This window comes from Pelodiscus sinensis, chromosome 8, assembly GCF_049634645.1.
Source record: "Pelodiscus sinensis isolate JC-2024 chromosome 8, ASM4963464v1, whole genome shotgun sequence".
In the NCBI taxonomy this organism is placed as follows: Eukaryota; Metazoa; Chordata; order Testudines; family Trionychidae; genus Pelodiscus; species Pelodiscus sinensis.
This window is the reverse complement of record NC_134718.1, coordinates 67,999,713-68,013,626: the sequence shown is the minus strand read 5'-3', so window position 1 is coordinate 68,013,626 and position 13,914 is coordinate 67,999,713. Positions and strand designations below refer to the sequence as shown.

Sequence of the window (13,914 nt, the reverse complement as noted above, 5' to 3'; positions counted from 1 at the left end):
CTGTACCCTATCTCTGCCCTTAAGCGTATCTACCTCTCCCCCCAGCTTAGTGTCATCCGCAAACTTGCTGAGGGTGCAATCCATCCCCTCATCCAGATCATTAATAAAGATATTGAACAAAACCGGTCCTAGAACCAAACCTTGGGGCACTCCGCTAGAAACCGACCGCCATCCTGACATCGAGCCATTGATCACTACCCGCTGGGCCCGGCCTTCTAGCCATCTTTCTATCCATCTTACCGTCCATTTATCCAATCCATAATCCCTTAACTTGCTGGCAAGAATATTGTGGGAGACCGTATCAAAAGCCTTGCTAAAGTCAAGGTATATAACATCCACTGACTTCCCCATGTCCATCGAGCCAGTTACCTCATCATAGAAGCTAATCAGATTGGTCAGGCACGACTTGCCCTTTGTGAACCCATGCTGACTATTCCTAATCACTTTCCTCTCATCCAAGTGCCTCAATATGGATTCCTTAAGGATCCCTTCCATGATTTTTCTAGGAACCGAGGTAAGACTGACCGGCCTATAGTTCCCTGAATCATCCTTCTTCCCTTTTTTGAAGATGGGCACTACATTTGCCTTTTTCCAGTCATCCGGGATTTCTCCCGATCTCCACGACTTTTCAAAGATAATAGCCAAAGGCTCCACAATGACATTTGCCAACTCCCTCAGTACCCTCGGATGCACTAAGTCCGGACCCATGGATTTATGTACATTTAGCTTTTCTAAATAGTTCCTAACCTGTTCTTTACCCACCACGGGCTGTCCATCTTCATCCCATCTTGTGTCACTTGGCGCAGAAGTCCAGGAGCCAACCTTGTCCGTGAATACAGAGGCAAAGAAAGCATTGAGTACTTCAGCTTTCCCCACATCATCTGTCACTAGGTTACCTCCTTCATCCTTTAGGGGCCGCACACCCTCTCTGATCACCTTCTTCTTGTTAACATGCCTGTAGAAACCTTTCTTGTTATCCTTCACATCCTTAGCCAGTCGCAATTCCATTTGCACTTTTGCCTTCCTGATAACCCCCCGGCATTCTCGAGCTATACCTTTAAACTCCTCCCTGGTCATTTGTCCAAGTTTCCACTCTTTGTAAGCTTCCTTTTTGTGCTTAAGTTCACCAAGGATTTCCCCTGTAAGCCAGTCCGGTCTCCTACCATGTTTGCCTCTCTTGCTACGCGTCGGGATGGTTTCTTTCTGTGCCTTCAATAAGGCTTCTTTAAAATACTGCCAGCTGTCCTGGACTCCTTTCCCCTTCATGTTAACATCCCAGGGGATTCTGCCCATCAGATCTCGGAGGGAGTCAAAATCTGCTTTTTTGAAGTCCAAGGTGTGTATTTTACTACTCTCTTTTCTTCCTTTGGTCAGGATCCTGAAATCTACCATCTCATGATCACTGCTTCCCAGGTTGTCACCCACCTCCACTTCCCCTATTAGTTCCTCCCTGTTTGTGAGCAGAAGGTCAAGCTGCACACGGCCCCCGGTCGGATCCTTCAGCACATGTGTCAAGAAGTTATCCCCAATATTCTCCAAAAACTTCCTGGATTGCCTGTGTACTGCCGCATAGGTTTCCCAGCAGATGTCAGGGTGATTAAAGTCCCCCACGAGAACCGGGGCCTGCGATCTGGAAGCTTCGCTCAGTTGTCCAAAGAAAGCCTCATCTACCTCATCCACCTGATTCGGTGGCCTGTAGCAAACACCAACCACAACATCAATGCTGTTGTTTGCTCCTTTAAACTTAACCCATAGACTCTCAACAGGTTTTTCTCCCTGGAGCACGATGGTAGGTTAGGACATCCTGGTCCACACATATGTGGTTGGGCCCAGTCCTGCAAACCACCATACCCAGCAAAGTGCTCGCTACCATGAGACCGCGGGGGTGCAGTAAAAAAGCAGGACACATTTGCAGGACTGGGCCACAGAGAGGCAGCCAGCAAATACCCTGAAAGCCGCATGATTTGTGCTCTAGGATTTAAGGGCTGTAGTAAAACACACTTCAACAGCTGACCCACTTTCTTATCAAAGCCCATCTGCAGTAGCGGCTGTTAACATTGAAACAAACAGTGCCATCTGCTGACTAAATGACTTTATTATCTAGTTGAGACACAGGATTGAGAGAAAGATCTGGCTATATATAAAGCATGGTTCAGAAATCAGCTCTCTCTAGTTTCACATTTTAAATTCCACTTGCCAGTTTCATTTCTGGAGTAACTCGAACCCACAGAGGGGTCTTTTGCTACAGAGTATTTGGTGGAGTTCCATTGCTTATTTGCTTGAAAAAGACAAAGCCTCTAAAAAGGCATCGCCCACAGCTGAGTGAATTGAGACTGCGGATATTTTTCTGTCCTTGGGTTGAGGATGATTGCATGGCTTCTGTGTTCCTTTCACAAAGATCTCCTGATGGAAGCACACGTTCTTTGTTAATGCAGTAAGATTGCCAAGTCCAAAGCTAACTCAGAAAATAAAGTCAGCACTGAGGGGCCTCCAAAAAAATATATACTGGGATTTAACCCTGATTTCAGCCATCAGTGAGCAGCTATTGATGCGTAACTGCATCAGTTCAAACCCCTAATGTAAGAGTAAGCGCCGCTACTGCACATCACAGCATGCCTTGTTTACATGCAGGTTCTGCCCCTTTGTAGTGCCCACAGCTGCCGAAATCTAAGCTAACCTACATCACGCTACATCAAGGTCACAGCTACATTTTTGGTTCTACCGGGTGGGTGGGGAAGCCTGGGATCAGCTTCCAAAAGTACCATATATACTCGATTATAAGCCTGTTCGTTCATAAGCCGACCGCCACAAGTTAAAAAAATTGTAAAAATTACAATGACCAGTTCATAAGTCGACTCTATATCGGTGGTTTGCAAATTTCTGGTCCCAACTTGTTAGCGTAAGCCTCTGGCATGTTGGGATGTTTTGTTTAACTGGAGAATCTACAGACACAGAGCCTCTAAGCTCCTATTGGCTGCTGTTCATCGTTCCCAGCCAATAGGAGCTGCGGGAAGCAGCGTGAGCCAAGGGATGTGCTGGCCACCACTTCCCACCACTCCCGTTGACCCGGAACAGTGAACAGCAGCCAATGAGAGCTCAGGGACTCTGTGTCTGCAGATGCTCCAGGTAGATAAAACATCTCAACATGCCAGCGGTTTGCCCTACTGGGCTGGGAACTAAAGTTTGCTGACCCCACCCCCAACCAAGTTAAAAAAAATTGGTAAAAATGCAATTAAACCATTCATAAGCTGACCCCTGCTCTTTACGGTGTCGTGTTTTACTAAAAACAAAAATAGGCTTATGATCGAGTATGTATTCCCATTAGCACCTTGGCCTCCTAATGCATGACAAGTGCCTGGTAAATTGCTGGTGTTTGCATGTCCCCTTGCACCACGGGATCCTGGTCTATGAGTGGGGCTCCTGGTGCTACAGCTATGCAAATAAATAAAAATAATACAGATCGAAATCGACCTGGGACTCCAAAAAAGCCACAGTCCTTTGACCAAAGGTGATAAGGGTAGAGCTCCACCCCACTGTTAATGGGGGTGCTGACTGCTTGAAGACGAGTTTTGTGTAAGCTTGAAAGTTTGTCTTGCTCACCAATGGAAGTTGGCCCACAAATAGATATCACCTCCCCCACCTTGGCTCTCTAGTGTCCTGGGACCCACATGGCTACAACCACATTGCAAAGCCACACGTGGACATTTCTTCCAGCAGAGAGGAGAGGTGCAAACCTCTCTCACACACACACATACGATGTTAAAATGCAGGTAACTGTGTAACCAGGGAAACGCTCAGTGGTGACATGGTTACACGGACCTGCAGTGGCAGCCAGCTCCCCAGGAGCCAGTGTGCACCGGAAGCTGGCTTTTAAGCCAGCTCTCAGTATGCATCAATTCTCATCTGCCACCCCACTCCTGGGGAGCCAGGTTTTAAGCCAGCTCCCAGTGCACACTGACTCCCATCTGCAGCCCCTGCTCCTGGGGGCCTGGTTGCTGCCCCCACGCCACTGCCTCTGATACAGAGACAGCAGCACGGAGTGGCAGCTGGCTCCCCAGAAATGGGGCAGGAACCTTCATGTAACCCAGGCTTATTGGTTAACTGTTTACTCAGTTACACACTCACATCCCTAACACACACACGCACACGCACACACACAGAGTTCATTGCAATAGATATTACCATATCCCATCAATAGCTAATGAAAATCTTAATTCTTCATTAGCATGCATGTGACATGACCTTGATTTTTCCCATCTACAATATTTTTTCCCCCAAATCTTTAACTCTTTTCCCTTCAGTTCTTCACTCTGCAATTTACAATCCTGGCCCTTTACAATTCCTTCCCCCTTCTTGGATGAATTCCACTGGATAAGGCTGAGTTCCTGTAAAACAGAAGGAATTTGAAAGAGCCAGGATTGTATTAAAGTTCTGCCCCTTAGACTGTTTTAAAATGAGTGCTTGTTTTTGACGCTAAGATTTGCAAGAGAGAAATGTCTTGGCTGTTGTTTCTGTGCGTGTGTGCTGCATGCCAAATGTAGAATAATTTTAACAAAATGGATAGAAGAAAACAAATGGCTCTTGATCTGAACTGCCTGCCTTTCTTGCAGGCACCTCCAGAGAAGTTGGAGAGCTGAGAAGATAGCTCCTTATTTTAATCGTTGCATTAAAATCCTTCCAGGCCAGTACACAACTATTAATAGGCAACTTAATTAAACATCAACTCAGTTCATTTTTATGCTCTCTAGAGGCTTTTGTTTCATTTTTCTCTTATTACTACAGTAACTTCTATTAAAACCTGAGTCAGGGGGAGTTTTGGCCTCATCACGGAAAACACTCTTAGGAACGAACTTTGGGCATATTCATTTCACTATAGGGTACCACAGCCAATTCCCCAGGTTCTTCCTGTCCTGGGAGCAAGGAATTGTACCAGATCTCCCACACAGCACTAAACACCCCAAAGTCAATTGTAAGCGGATTTGAACCTGGGACACAGTGAAGCTTAATATAGGAGCCTCTCCCCTCTGAGCTAAAAGCCAGCTGGCACCCAGCCCATACTGTAGAGGTCTCTTGGTCTTATCTGTTGCTGTGGTCAGGTGCCACTGAACTGGTCAGTGAACCACACTAGCTGTGTGGGTTACACAATCACACACCCCTTTAGTGCCATCCGCATATAAGGGGAATAGAGGAGATTACACTGGGGTAGGAAGAGTCCCTGATCCGGACCTCATTGGGCTCACCCGCAGAGTCACCATGACCCTAGTCAAGTCAGCCTATGCTTCCGTTCCCTGTTTGTAAGATGAAGGTAGTGCTATGGGCAGAGGGGGTTGTGTGGATAAAACTCTGTACAATGTTATGAAGTGCTCGTGAACTATGGTAAACGGGGCCATGCAAGCACCAAGCTAGAAAGTGCCCCTGCTCGTTACACTGAGTTCATTAGTGCTTTGAGATAAACAAGTGACACTCTGCTTGCGGCTACAGCTCTCCTAGGGTATGTCTAGACTACAGGGTTTTGTCGACAAAAGTGGACTTTTGTCGACAAAACTATACCTGTGTCTACACTACTGCCAAGTTCTGTCGACATAATGTCGACAGAACTCGGCAGTTTTGTCGACGGTAGTAAACCTCATTCTACGAGGAATAATGCCTTCTGTCGACAGAGTTCTGTCGACAGAAGGCATTATTGCATCTACACTGTCCTTTGCGTCTACACTGTCATGTCAACAAAGCGGCTTGTTTGTCAACAGAACTGGATGTAGTCTAGACGCTGTGTCGACAGAAGCTTTGTCAACAGTATCTGTCCACAAAGCCTCTGTCGACAAAAGCCTGTAGTCTAGACTTACCCCTATTCTCCACAGCGCCACACTCCCAGCTCCATAGACACTGCCTGTGCATCGGCACTGCCTCAGTTCAACCCACTGCTAAACACCTGACTAGAAACGGGACAATTCAAACACAGTCCGTGTGGTGTGCCCTGCCTATGGGAAGCCTCTGACAGCAGCTACATGTAATTTAGAAAGGGAATTTGCCCCATACCAAAAGTTATGATCGCCTTTGAGCTAGTCCTTGTGAGAATTTCACCAGTGTCTCCACCTATTTTATATCCAGGGGGAAGCCAGTGTCTCCATCTTTCCTCACGTCTCTGGCAGTTTAGGTGGGTAAGAGAAATTAGCTGAGAATCCCCTACGCAGACGGAGAGTCAGGCTAAAAAGTGGCAGCATTCCAAAGGCAGATTTGTCAGGGACCTCCTGAGTCCCAGCATTCTTGGACACATTTATTTTTTGAGGCCTGATCTGATACAATCAAACCTAAGGCCAGTGGCTGCCTTGGGAAGCAACAGATTGAATAGCCGTGTGAGCCAATCTTGGCGTCCCCATTGCAGGTGAGTCATGAGTCATTTAAGCTGCAAAACAACTGAATTTCACCCGCCAGGGACACTTAAAGTAAAAGTGGGCAGAGGACAGGGTTTCATAGGAGACAGCTATTCAAACCACTTACCGACAGTCGGAGCGCTCTCCCTGTGATAAATGAACACGGAGCTTCCGACTCAAGGAGAAAGGGTCTATTTGTCTGGAAAACCTTGGCTAGCGATGGGCATGCTGCCACTACTCCGTGTCCAAGCTCCAGTCATGATTGAACAGTGCCGCCTCTGAGGGATGTTCCTAGGTGAAAAATTAGCACTGGCGCCTCTCGTAACGCCTTTATTGGAAGGGCGACAAAAAACTTGACAGCCGCCCTCTCCGTGCAGTCAGAACATTTCCCCGGCTTGCGTGTGTCCTTACCGCTCCAGTAGTGATGCCTGTACTCAGCCAGCGCCTCCGCTGAGGTAAACAGGGATTGCTCCGTTGAGATAGTGTTGCCTCCCTATTTACTAGCGCTAAAAGCTTGAGTCATATGGTGGTACCAGTGGCTAAGCAAAACCACCCACTGACTTCAATGGGTGTGACACTGGGATCCCTTCCGGGCCAACTGGTAGAGGTGCTCCCATCTTGTAACTCACATCAGGGGCCACGTATTCATGGCCCCAATACATAGTTGTCATAATAACAGGTTGGGTCCAGGGTATTGAGGACCGTCTTCTCCCATATGAACCTGCCGAGGGATTAAGGTCAGCTGGGGAGGCTCTGCTCCGTGTTCTTCCACTTGTGGAGATAAGATTAACTCTACGCGGAGCAGGGGCCTTCTCAGCTTTTGCTCCCAGGCTGTGGAACTCTCTCCCCCGGGATATTCGCCTAGCGCCAACGCTAGTACTGTTTCAGTGTCAGGCTAAAGCCACTCTTTGTACTCGTGCTTTTATTAGTGTGTGTGTCCCTCCTCTCGAGATGTCTTAGCCAATGTGATGTCCCCCTGGGGTCTCGTGTTTTAATTTTTGTATATATATTTACATTGTGTTTTTGTAAGCCACCTCGCATATTTTAAAGAGAGAGGCAGGGTACAAATACTTCTAATAAAAATTAAATAAATAAATAATACGCATCTCCAAGGCATCATGTAAGGCACCACGTATAAAATAGGTCCCAGACGTCACCGCATGCTGCACGCACAGGTTGTGTATGAAGAGCTATAGCAGCGTGTTGGAAATGCATGTGTAAAATGCATGGGGCAGCAGTGCAGAAAGCCAGCCGGCCCTAGACAAAGGAACGTGCATTTGCCGACGTGACCAGCTTGACTATCAGTGGAGGACAATGACAGCGCATTTACATAAAGCCATCAAGCTGAACAAGTGGCGAGGATGCCGCCTGACCTAGGGCGTGTGTGTAAGTGATAGCGCTGACTTGGAAAAGCCAATTAACACTCTCTAGTTTGGCAGGGCTCCGCCGCATGAGTGTGTGCGAGTTACAATGAGGACCCATGTGTACACACTTAGGAAAGGTGCTCTCATATTTATTAGCACAGGTAGCAAGAATACAAACATGCTAACTCCACCAAGACGCCAGTGATAATATAGAACGGTCAAAATGTCCCCCATCCAGACACACACACCATCCTTATAGAAAAATATGACATGTTCCTCATCACCCTACTGTCTTCCCAGGCACGTTGGCAGGGCTACAGCTTTATACTGTGTTACTTTGATTCCCACTGTGCCTAATGCAGCGTCAGTAGGAGGCTCAACCCTTGTTCCTTCTCTGTTCCATCCCCTGAGCAGTGTGGCAGTGACTGTCTGCCATAGCCCAGAGACAATTCTGTCTTGGTCGCAGATCCCCTGACTTGCCAGGACCTCTGTGGTTCATCCTGGCGCAGGGTAGGAGCAGCTATCAGCCCCAGAGCTGCAGCAGTGGCTGGGATAGGGTCAGCACGCATGGAACTGGAGCAGGTAGTTTATGGCCCATGACCCATCCCTGACTTTTTACTGCAAAAAGCCAGGAGAGACTCTTAATCTTCCCCCAGCAGTCACTTGGCCTTCCACCTCATGCTTACTGGCATGCACCACAGTTACTAAGTATCTCAGTGGTTTTCAAACTTACTTTCTCGCGGTGCAGTTGAAGAAAATTGTGGAGGCCCATGACCCAACATAGAATCACAGAGCTGGAAGAGACCTCAGGAGGTCATTAAGTCCAGCCCGCTTCCCAAGGCAGGACCAATCCCAACTAAATCAACCCAGCCAGGGCTTTGTCACTGGAGTGTGGGCTCCGAGGTGGGGCTGAGGAGGAGAGCTTTGGGCTGCAGGAGGGGGTTCTGGCTTTGGGGCGGGGACAGGGCTGGGGCAGGAGTTTACCTTGAGTGGCTCCCGGTCAGCAGTGCAGTGGGGCGGCTAAGGCAGCTTCCTGCCTCTCCTGGCACCCCAGACCATGCTGCACCCCAGAAGCAGCCAACAGAAGATTCCTGCCAATGGGAGTGTGGAGCGAGTGCTCAGGGCAGGGGCAGGACACAGAGCCCTGGGCACTCTCCCTCACACACACACTTGGGAGCCGGCACTGCTGCCGGCCACTTCTGGGGCACAGCGCAGTCTGCGGTGCCAGGATAAGGGGTGGCTGCCTTAGCTCCCCCCTTCCCCTCACTGGTCACCTCACTCCCCTGCAGCAACGAGACCCAGCTCCGACATTCCACCACCCACTGCTGGGTGACGACCCTGCGTTTGAAAACCACTGGATTGTTGTGGTCAGCCGTCGGTTAACATTCCTAACGTAAAATAGCTAAAGCTGACACCAACTGGCAGCCTGTAGCTAAGGGTCAGCAGTGTAGCAACACCTCCTTATAACCTCCCGCTGTGCTGAGGCAAAATACAGCCCACGGGCCACCTGCCAAACCTTTGGAACCGACCCACCACCGTCTCACAGCCCAACCGGACTCCCTGCCATCTGCACCCCCACGCCCCGCTCAATGTGGCCAGCTGCGGGGCCCATGGGCCTAATGGGAGCTGTCTGGGCTGTGCTTACAGTGCAGGAAGCACATAGAGGGTTCCCCTCCCCCTCAAGGGACACAGTCACTTTGAGTGGCATGGGGGGTGCGGCAGGCAGGGAGCCTGTCTGAGGGTCCTGCTGGGCCCCTGGCTAAGAGAGCGAAGAATGTGATTAATTGAAGCCAATTGGCAGGACGTTGCTAATGCAGATTGGAATGTGAGCAGGGCTCCCCTAGGAAAACCTTCTTTTGGGGAGGTTTAGCAATCACAAGTGCCTAGGATCTTCGTTTCACATCTCAGTCTTTAATCCTTCAGCAGCAGCCTGCCTCCACACCAGCTTAGTGTTGACCAGGAGAAAGCAGGCTCCCTACTTCAGCGATCAAGATCACTGCTTTCCCTAAAAGTGTCTCATTCCCACGACTGCCCCGGCTTAGTCTGTGAGATCAGACGAGATCACACAACCTGAGGCAGTACGGCCGCAGGCATGAAACTCGTACCCCTCTGATCACCGATTCCCAGTTGTGCACACGTTAATTTGGATGGCAGCTAATGCAGATTCATCTCCATGTGATGGTTTGTTGAGAAAGCCCTTGTACAAACCTGGAGCTTGTCATATCACTTGTCAGGTACTTGGCAAGGAAGCACCCAGCAAACGGAAGCAAGATGTTTCTCCTCAATGTTCACAACAGCATTAACACTGTGCACACAAAAGAAAACACTGATTTGCACTGAAATATCATCACAACCCAACAGGGACACAATCAAGATACAAGCTATACTTAGAAAAAAAGAAAAAAAAGCCATTCTTCAGAGGTTTTATCCCTTGTCTAAAGACCATTTAAAAATTTGAGTGGCTGACTTTTTTTAATGTTTGTATTTCACTTTGGGTTTTTCCCTCAGCTTGGATTGTGTCAATGAGGAGATGGCTCGGTTTCATTGCCTAGTTCTAGTCCGTTTCACTTGCTGGTTGTCAGGCATCCGCACTGCATCTGGGTTTCCAATTTGCTGAGGACTATTTAAACACACTCTATGCCATTTAATGTGGCTTAATTACCATTTTCACTTTCCAAAAAAAAAATTACAGAAATACATTTGAGCTATAATAGCTTGGCAGCATCTTGTAAACATCAGATCTACTACCTGGATGGAAAAACCCTGGGTTTTCCTTATTCTAAGGAAGTTTTCTGAATTTTTGGTTCCATCAAGAGGATGGAACATTACTTCAAGAGCTTTAGTGAATACATTATCATTATGCATTATGGGCCTAACTCTGATTTCACTTCAATAAATGATGAGCAATGAGATTTTCCATGGGGAAATCTACAAGTGGGTTGTGGAGGATGGATTTTTTTTTCTTCATCATGGATACAGAGTACAGGGCATGTGTGAATAATGTTCATTTGCAATCTACTGCTTAGCCACTAGAGGGCTCTCTGTGTTGTACTGAGATCCAGATAGAGTAACTCCCTGGGGGTATGTCTACACTACCCTCCTAGTTCGAACTAGGAGGGTAATGTATGCATACCGCACTTGCTAATGAAGCCCGGGATTTGAATTTCCCGGGCTTCATTAGCATAAGCGGGGAGCCGCCATTTTTAAATCCCCGCTGCTTCGAACCCCGTGTAGCGCGGCTACACGGGGCTCGAACTAGGTAGTTCGGACTAGGGTGCCTATTCCGAACTACCGGTACACCTCGTTTCACGAGGAGTACCGGTAGTTCGGAATAGGACCCTAGTCCGAACTACCTAGTTCGAGCCCCGTGTAGCCGCGCTACACGGGGTTCGAAGCAGCGGGGATTTAAAAATGGCGGCTCCCCGCTTATGCTAATGAAGCCCGGGAAATTCAAATCCCGGGCTTCATTAGCAAGTGCGGTATGCATACATTACCCCGCTAGTTCGAACTAGCGGGGTAGTGTAGACATACCCTGGTAAACAAAGGCAGACTGAGCTGGAAATTGAGCTCTGTGCAAGCCTGTTTGGTTTGCATCCACCTTTTTTAGACGTTTTTTTTAAACAGCTACTCCCCGGTATTTCTATGGCATTGTATTCTCATTTACTGCATGGATGGGCACCACATAAGTAGACAAATACTGTAACCTATGGGCAGGTGTATCAACCAAGGCCTTTTGCATGCACAAACCTCCATAGGATTTTGTCCTCAATCCTGTGCAGAGATCTGCAACAGACCAGAGCACTCCTATGACATTTCTTAACACCTGCCCCAACTCCAAGTACAGGGAAAGACGTGTCTACATATTTCAACCCAGGTGTGCCCATAGTGGGAGAGCACTGGGCATGTCTCTGAATTTAAAAACCAATCAAATCAGTTATACCACTGAAAGAGACCAAAGAGACTGAAGGCATTGGAGCAAATCAGGGCTCTGAAACTTTTATTAGCTGATCAGAAGCATAAGCCCGTCAGCCTAACAGTTAACATCAGCAGCGTATTGGCAACTGGAACCCAAGAACGTAAACCCACTGCATTTTCACAGTGATAAACCAAAATGTATAAACCATGTCGGTATCAAATGATTGTTTTAGCAAGGCCCAGATTTCAAAAGCAAAAGACTTCACATTTGAGATTTTGCTCATCATCAGAAAAATTATTCACAGATAGAACACTCCTGTCCCCTCCACAAAGGAAAGCTAAACAAAGAGTCACCTTTCTGCCACTATTTTCAAATGGTGATCAAAGTCTCTTGCTCAAACAACTTCCATTTTTCAAACGAAGGCTGGGGGAATAGAGTAGTTCAAGGCTGAACGATTCTAACTGTAACCACTTAAAAAGTTATTTTTTTTTTAAATTGATCTTAACACATTTTGGTGATGGGCTCTGTCTCCCTGATGAGCCACTGAAGAGCGTCATGTCGTCCTTGGCTCTTCAGTTCTTCCCCAATCACTTCCCTGCATGTCCGGTGGTAATCATTCACCCAGTCACACTAGAGTAAAGAAGAGGAGTCATGTTTAAAGCAAATCAAGAAGAGGAGCAGAGGATAATCTATTCATCCTGCATTTTGCATGGGCAACATTATCATTTCTCAGTGGGGGGATTCTGCACTACTGCGTGTGTGCATAATTAATGAGCTGCACGTATTTTTCATTTGTTTGCTCAGAAAAAAAGCTTCTGCTGAAAAGGGACTGCACTTCCCTCTTTTGCCCACCAGACAATGCTGTGGTGACAGAACACAGCAGCCACTTACAGCATCCCCGGGGGGAGAGAAAGAGGCAGAGTCTGCCTTCTTCACAGCGCCTGTCAGGCCAGTTAAGGAGACAGGAGCTAAGTGGACACAGACTGTGCGGCGCGGGGCTATAGAGGGGTAAGACAGGGGCTGAAAAAGGGAGGAGGACAGACTGGGGCAGGGGTTGAATGGGAGTAGAGGCACAAGGGGTGCAGGGACACATGGACAGAGGGAGAAGGGGTGCAGGGCCACAAGGGAATTGGGGGATGGAGCAGATGTACCTGGCTAAATGGGATAGTCTAGGAGTTAGCCAGGGTCTGCATGAGGGTGGCTTCCTCCCCATTCCTCCCCATCCTCAAAAAAACCTGTTCCATATTTTTCCTCCCACACACAACAATGCTCCAAGTTCACACCCAGACTCCTTCCCAGCAATTACTTCCCTCTCCCTCGGCTCCTCTGTTATCCCTAACTGCCCCTACCCCCAGCCTTTGCACTGTTTCTGGAGGCTGCGGGAAACATGGTTCTGTATTATAGTTGAAATGAATTCTTCGGAGTTCTGTATTAATATGCCTAGTGAGGAATCTATTGAATCTTTTTTGTGGTCTGTATGGTGACAGATGTAGCTGCCGACAGGTCTGGTGAAATAAAAATGACCAAAAATAACTGAAACCGCTGCGATTATATTGCGTTATTCTGACAAGTGCAGTACGCAGAATTTGAAAATATTGTACATTTTATGTTTTTCCTGCTGGATTTTTAATTGTCCCAAGAGTAACCAGGTCATCAAAGCAGAAGGGAAAAGGGCCAGGCCCATGTATTCAACCATGGCTTGTAATCTGGGGTGTCAAAACTGAGGCACTGAAGACCAGATTTTCAGAGGAGCGGAGGCTTTTTCCTTCGCCTTCAGTTGGCTCTGTGGCTAATTTATCTTCTCTAAAAATGAGTGTCTCCAACAGGACACCCCAAAATTCAGTGACCTCTTTTTAATACATGGGCCTGAGAGCCCTGTGCTCATTACACACACAGCCTTGAGTGAGAGTAGCCACCTAGGTACGGGCTACCATTTTGGACCTGAAGGCCGATGATGATGCCACAATGGACACGGGTTCAGAAAAGGGAATGCTGGCAGGGCTACTGGTCAGGAAAACTTAGGAAGGAAGAGTAGAGAGGATATACTGGAAAAGGGGGAGCTGATCTAAGTTTGTGGGGACAATACAATAGAAAGGCTGCAACAAAGGAAACAAAGTGAGCAGCTCCATGATAGGGCTGCAGGTAACATAGGGCAGTGATTCTCAACCTTTTTCCCATGGAGGAACCCCTAAAATAATTTTTCATATCCCGAGGAACCCCTACCTACGAAAGCGTTTGCTTGGCCAGAAAAAGTTGACAGCGG

The 13,914-nt window shown here is 47.8% G+C and overlaps 1 protein-coding gene across 2 annotated transcripts in view; it reads right to left on the bottom strand.

Annotated features, from left to right (window-relative positions):
• Window positions 1-11,715: 11,715 nt before the first annotated feature.
• Window positions 11,716-13,914, bottom strand: part of XPNPEP1 (X-prolyl aminopeptidase 1) — a 62,041-nt gene continuing 59,842 nt past the window's right edge. For both annotated transcript variants that reach the window (XM_075935514.1, XM_075935515.1), the window contains one exon: window positions 11,716-12,281. In XM_075935514.1, coding sequence (XP_075791629.1) covers window positions 12,153-12,281 — 129 coding nt within the window. In that variant the 3' untranslated portion in view covers window positions 11,716-12,152. The remainder of the gene's footprint in view (window positions 12,282-13,914) is intronic.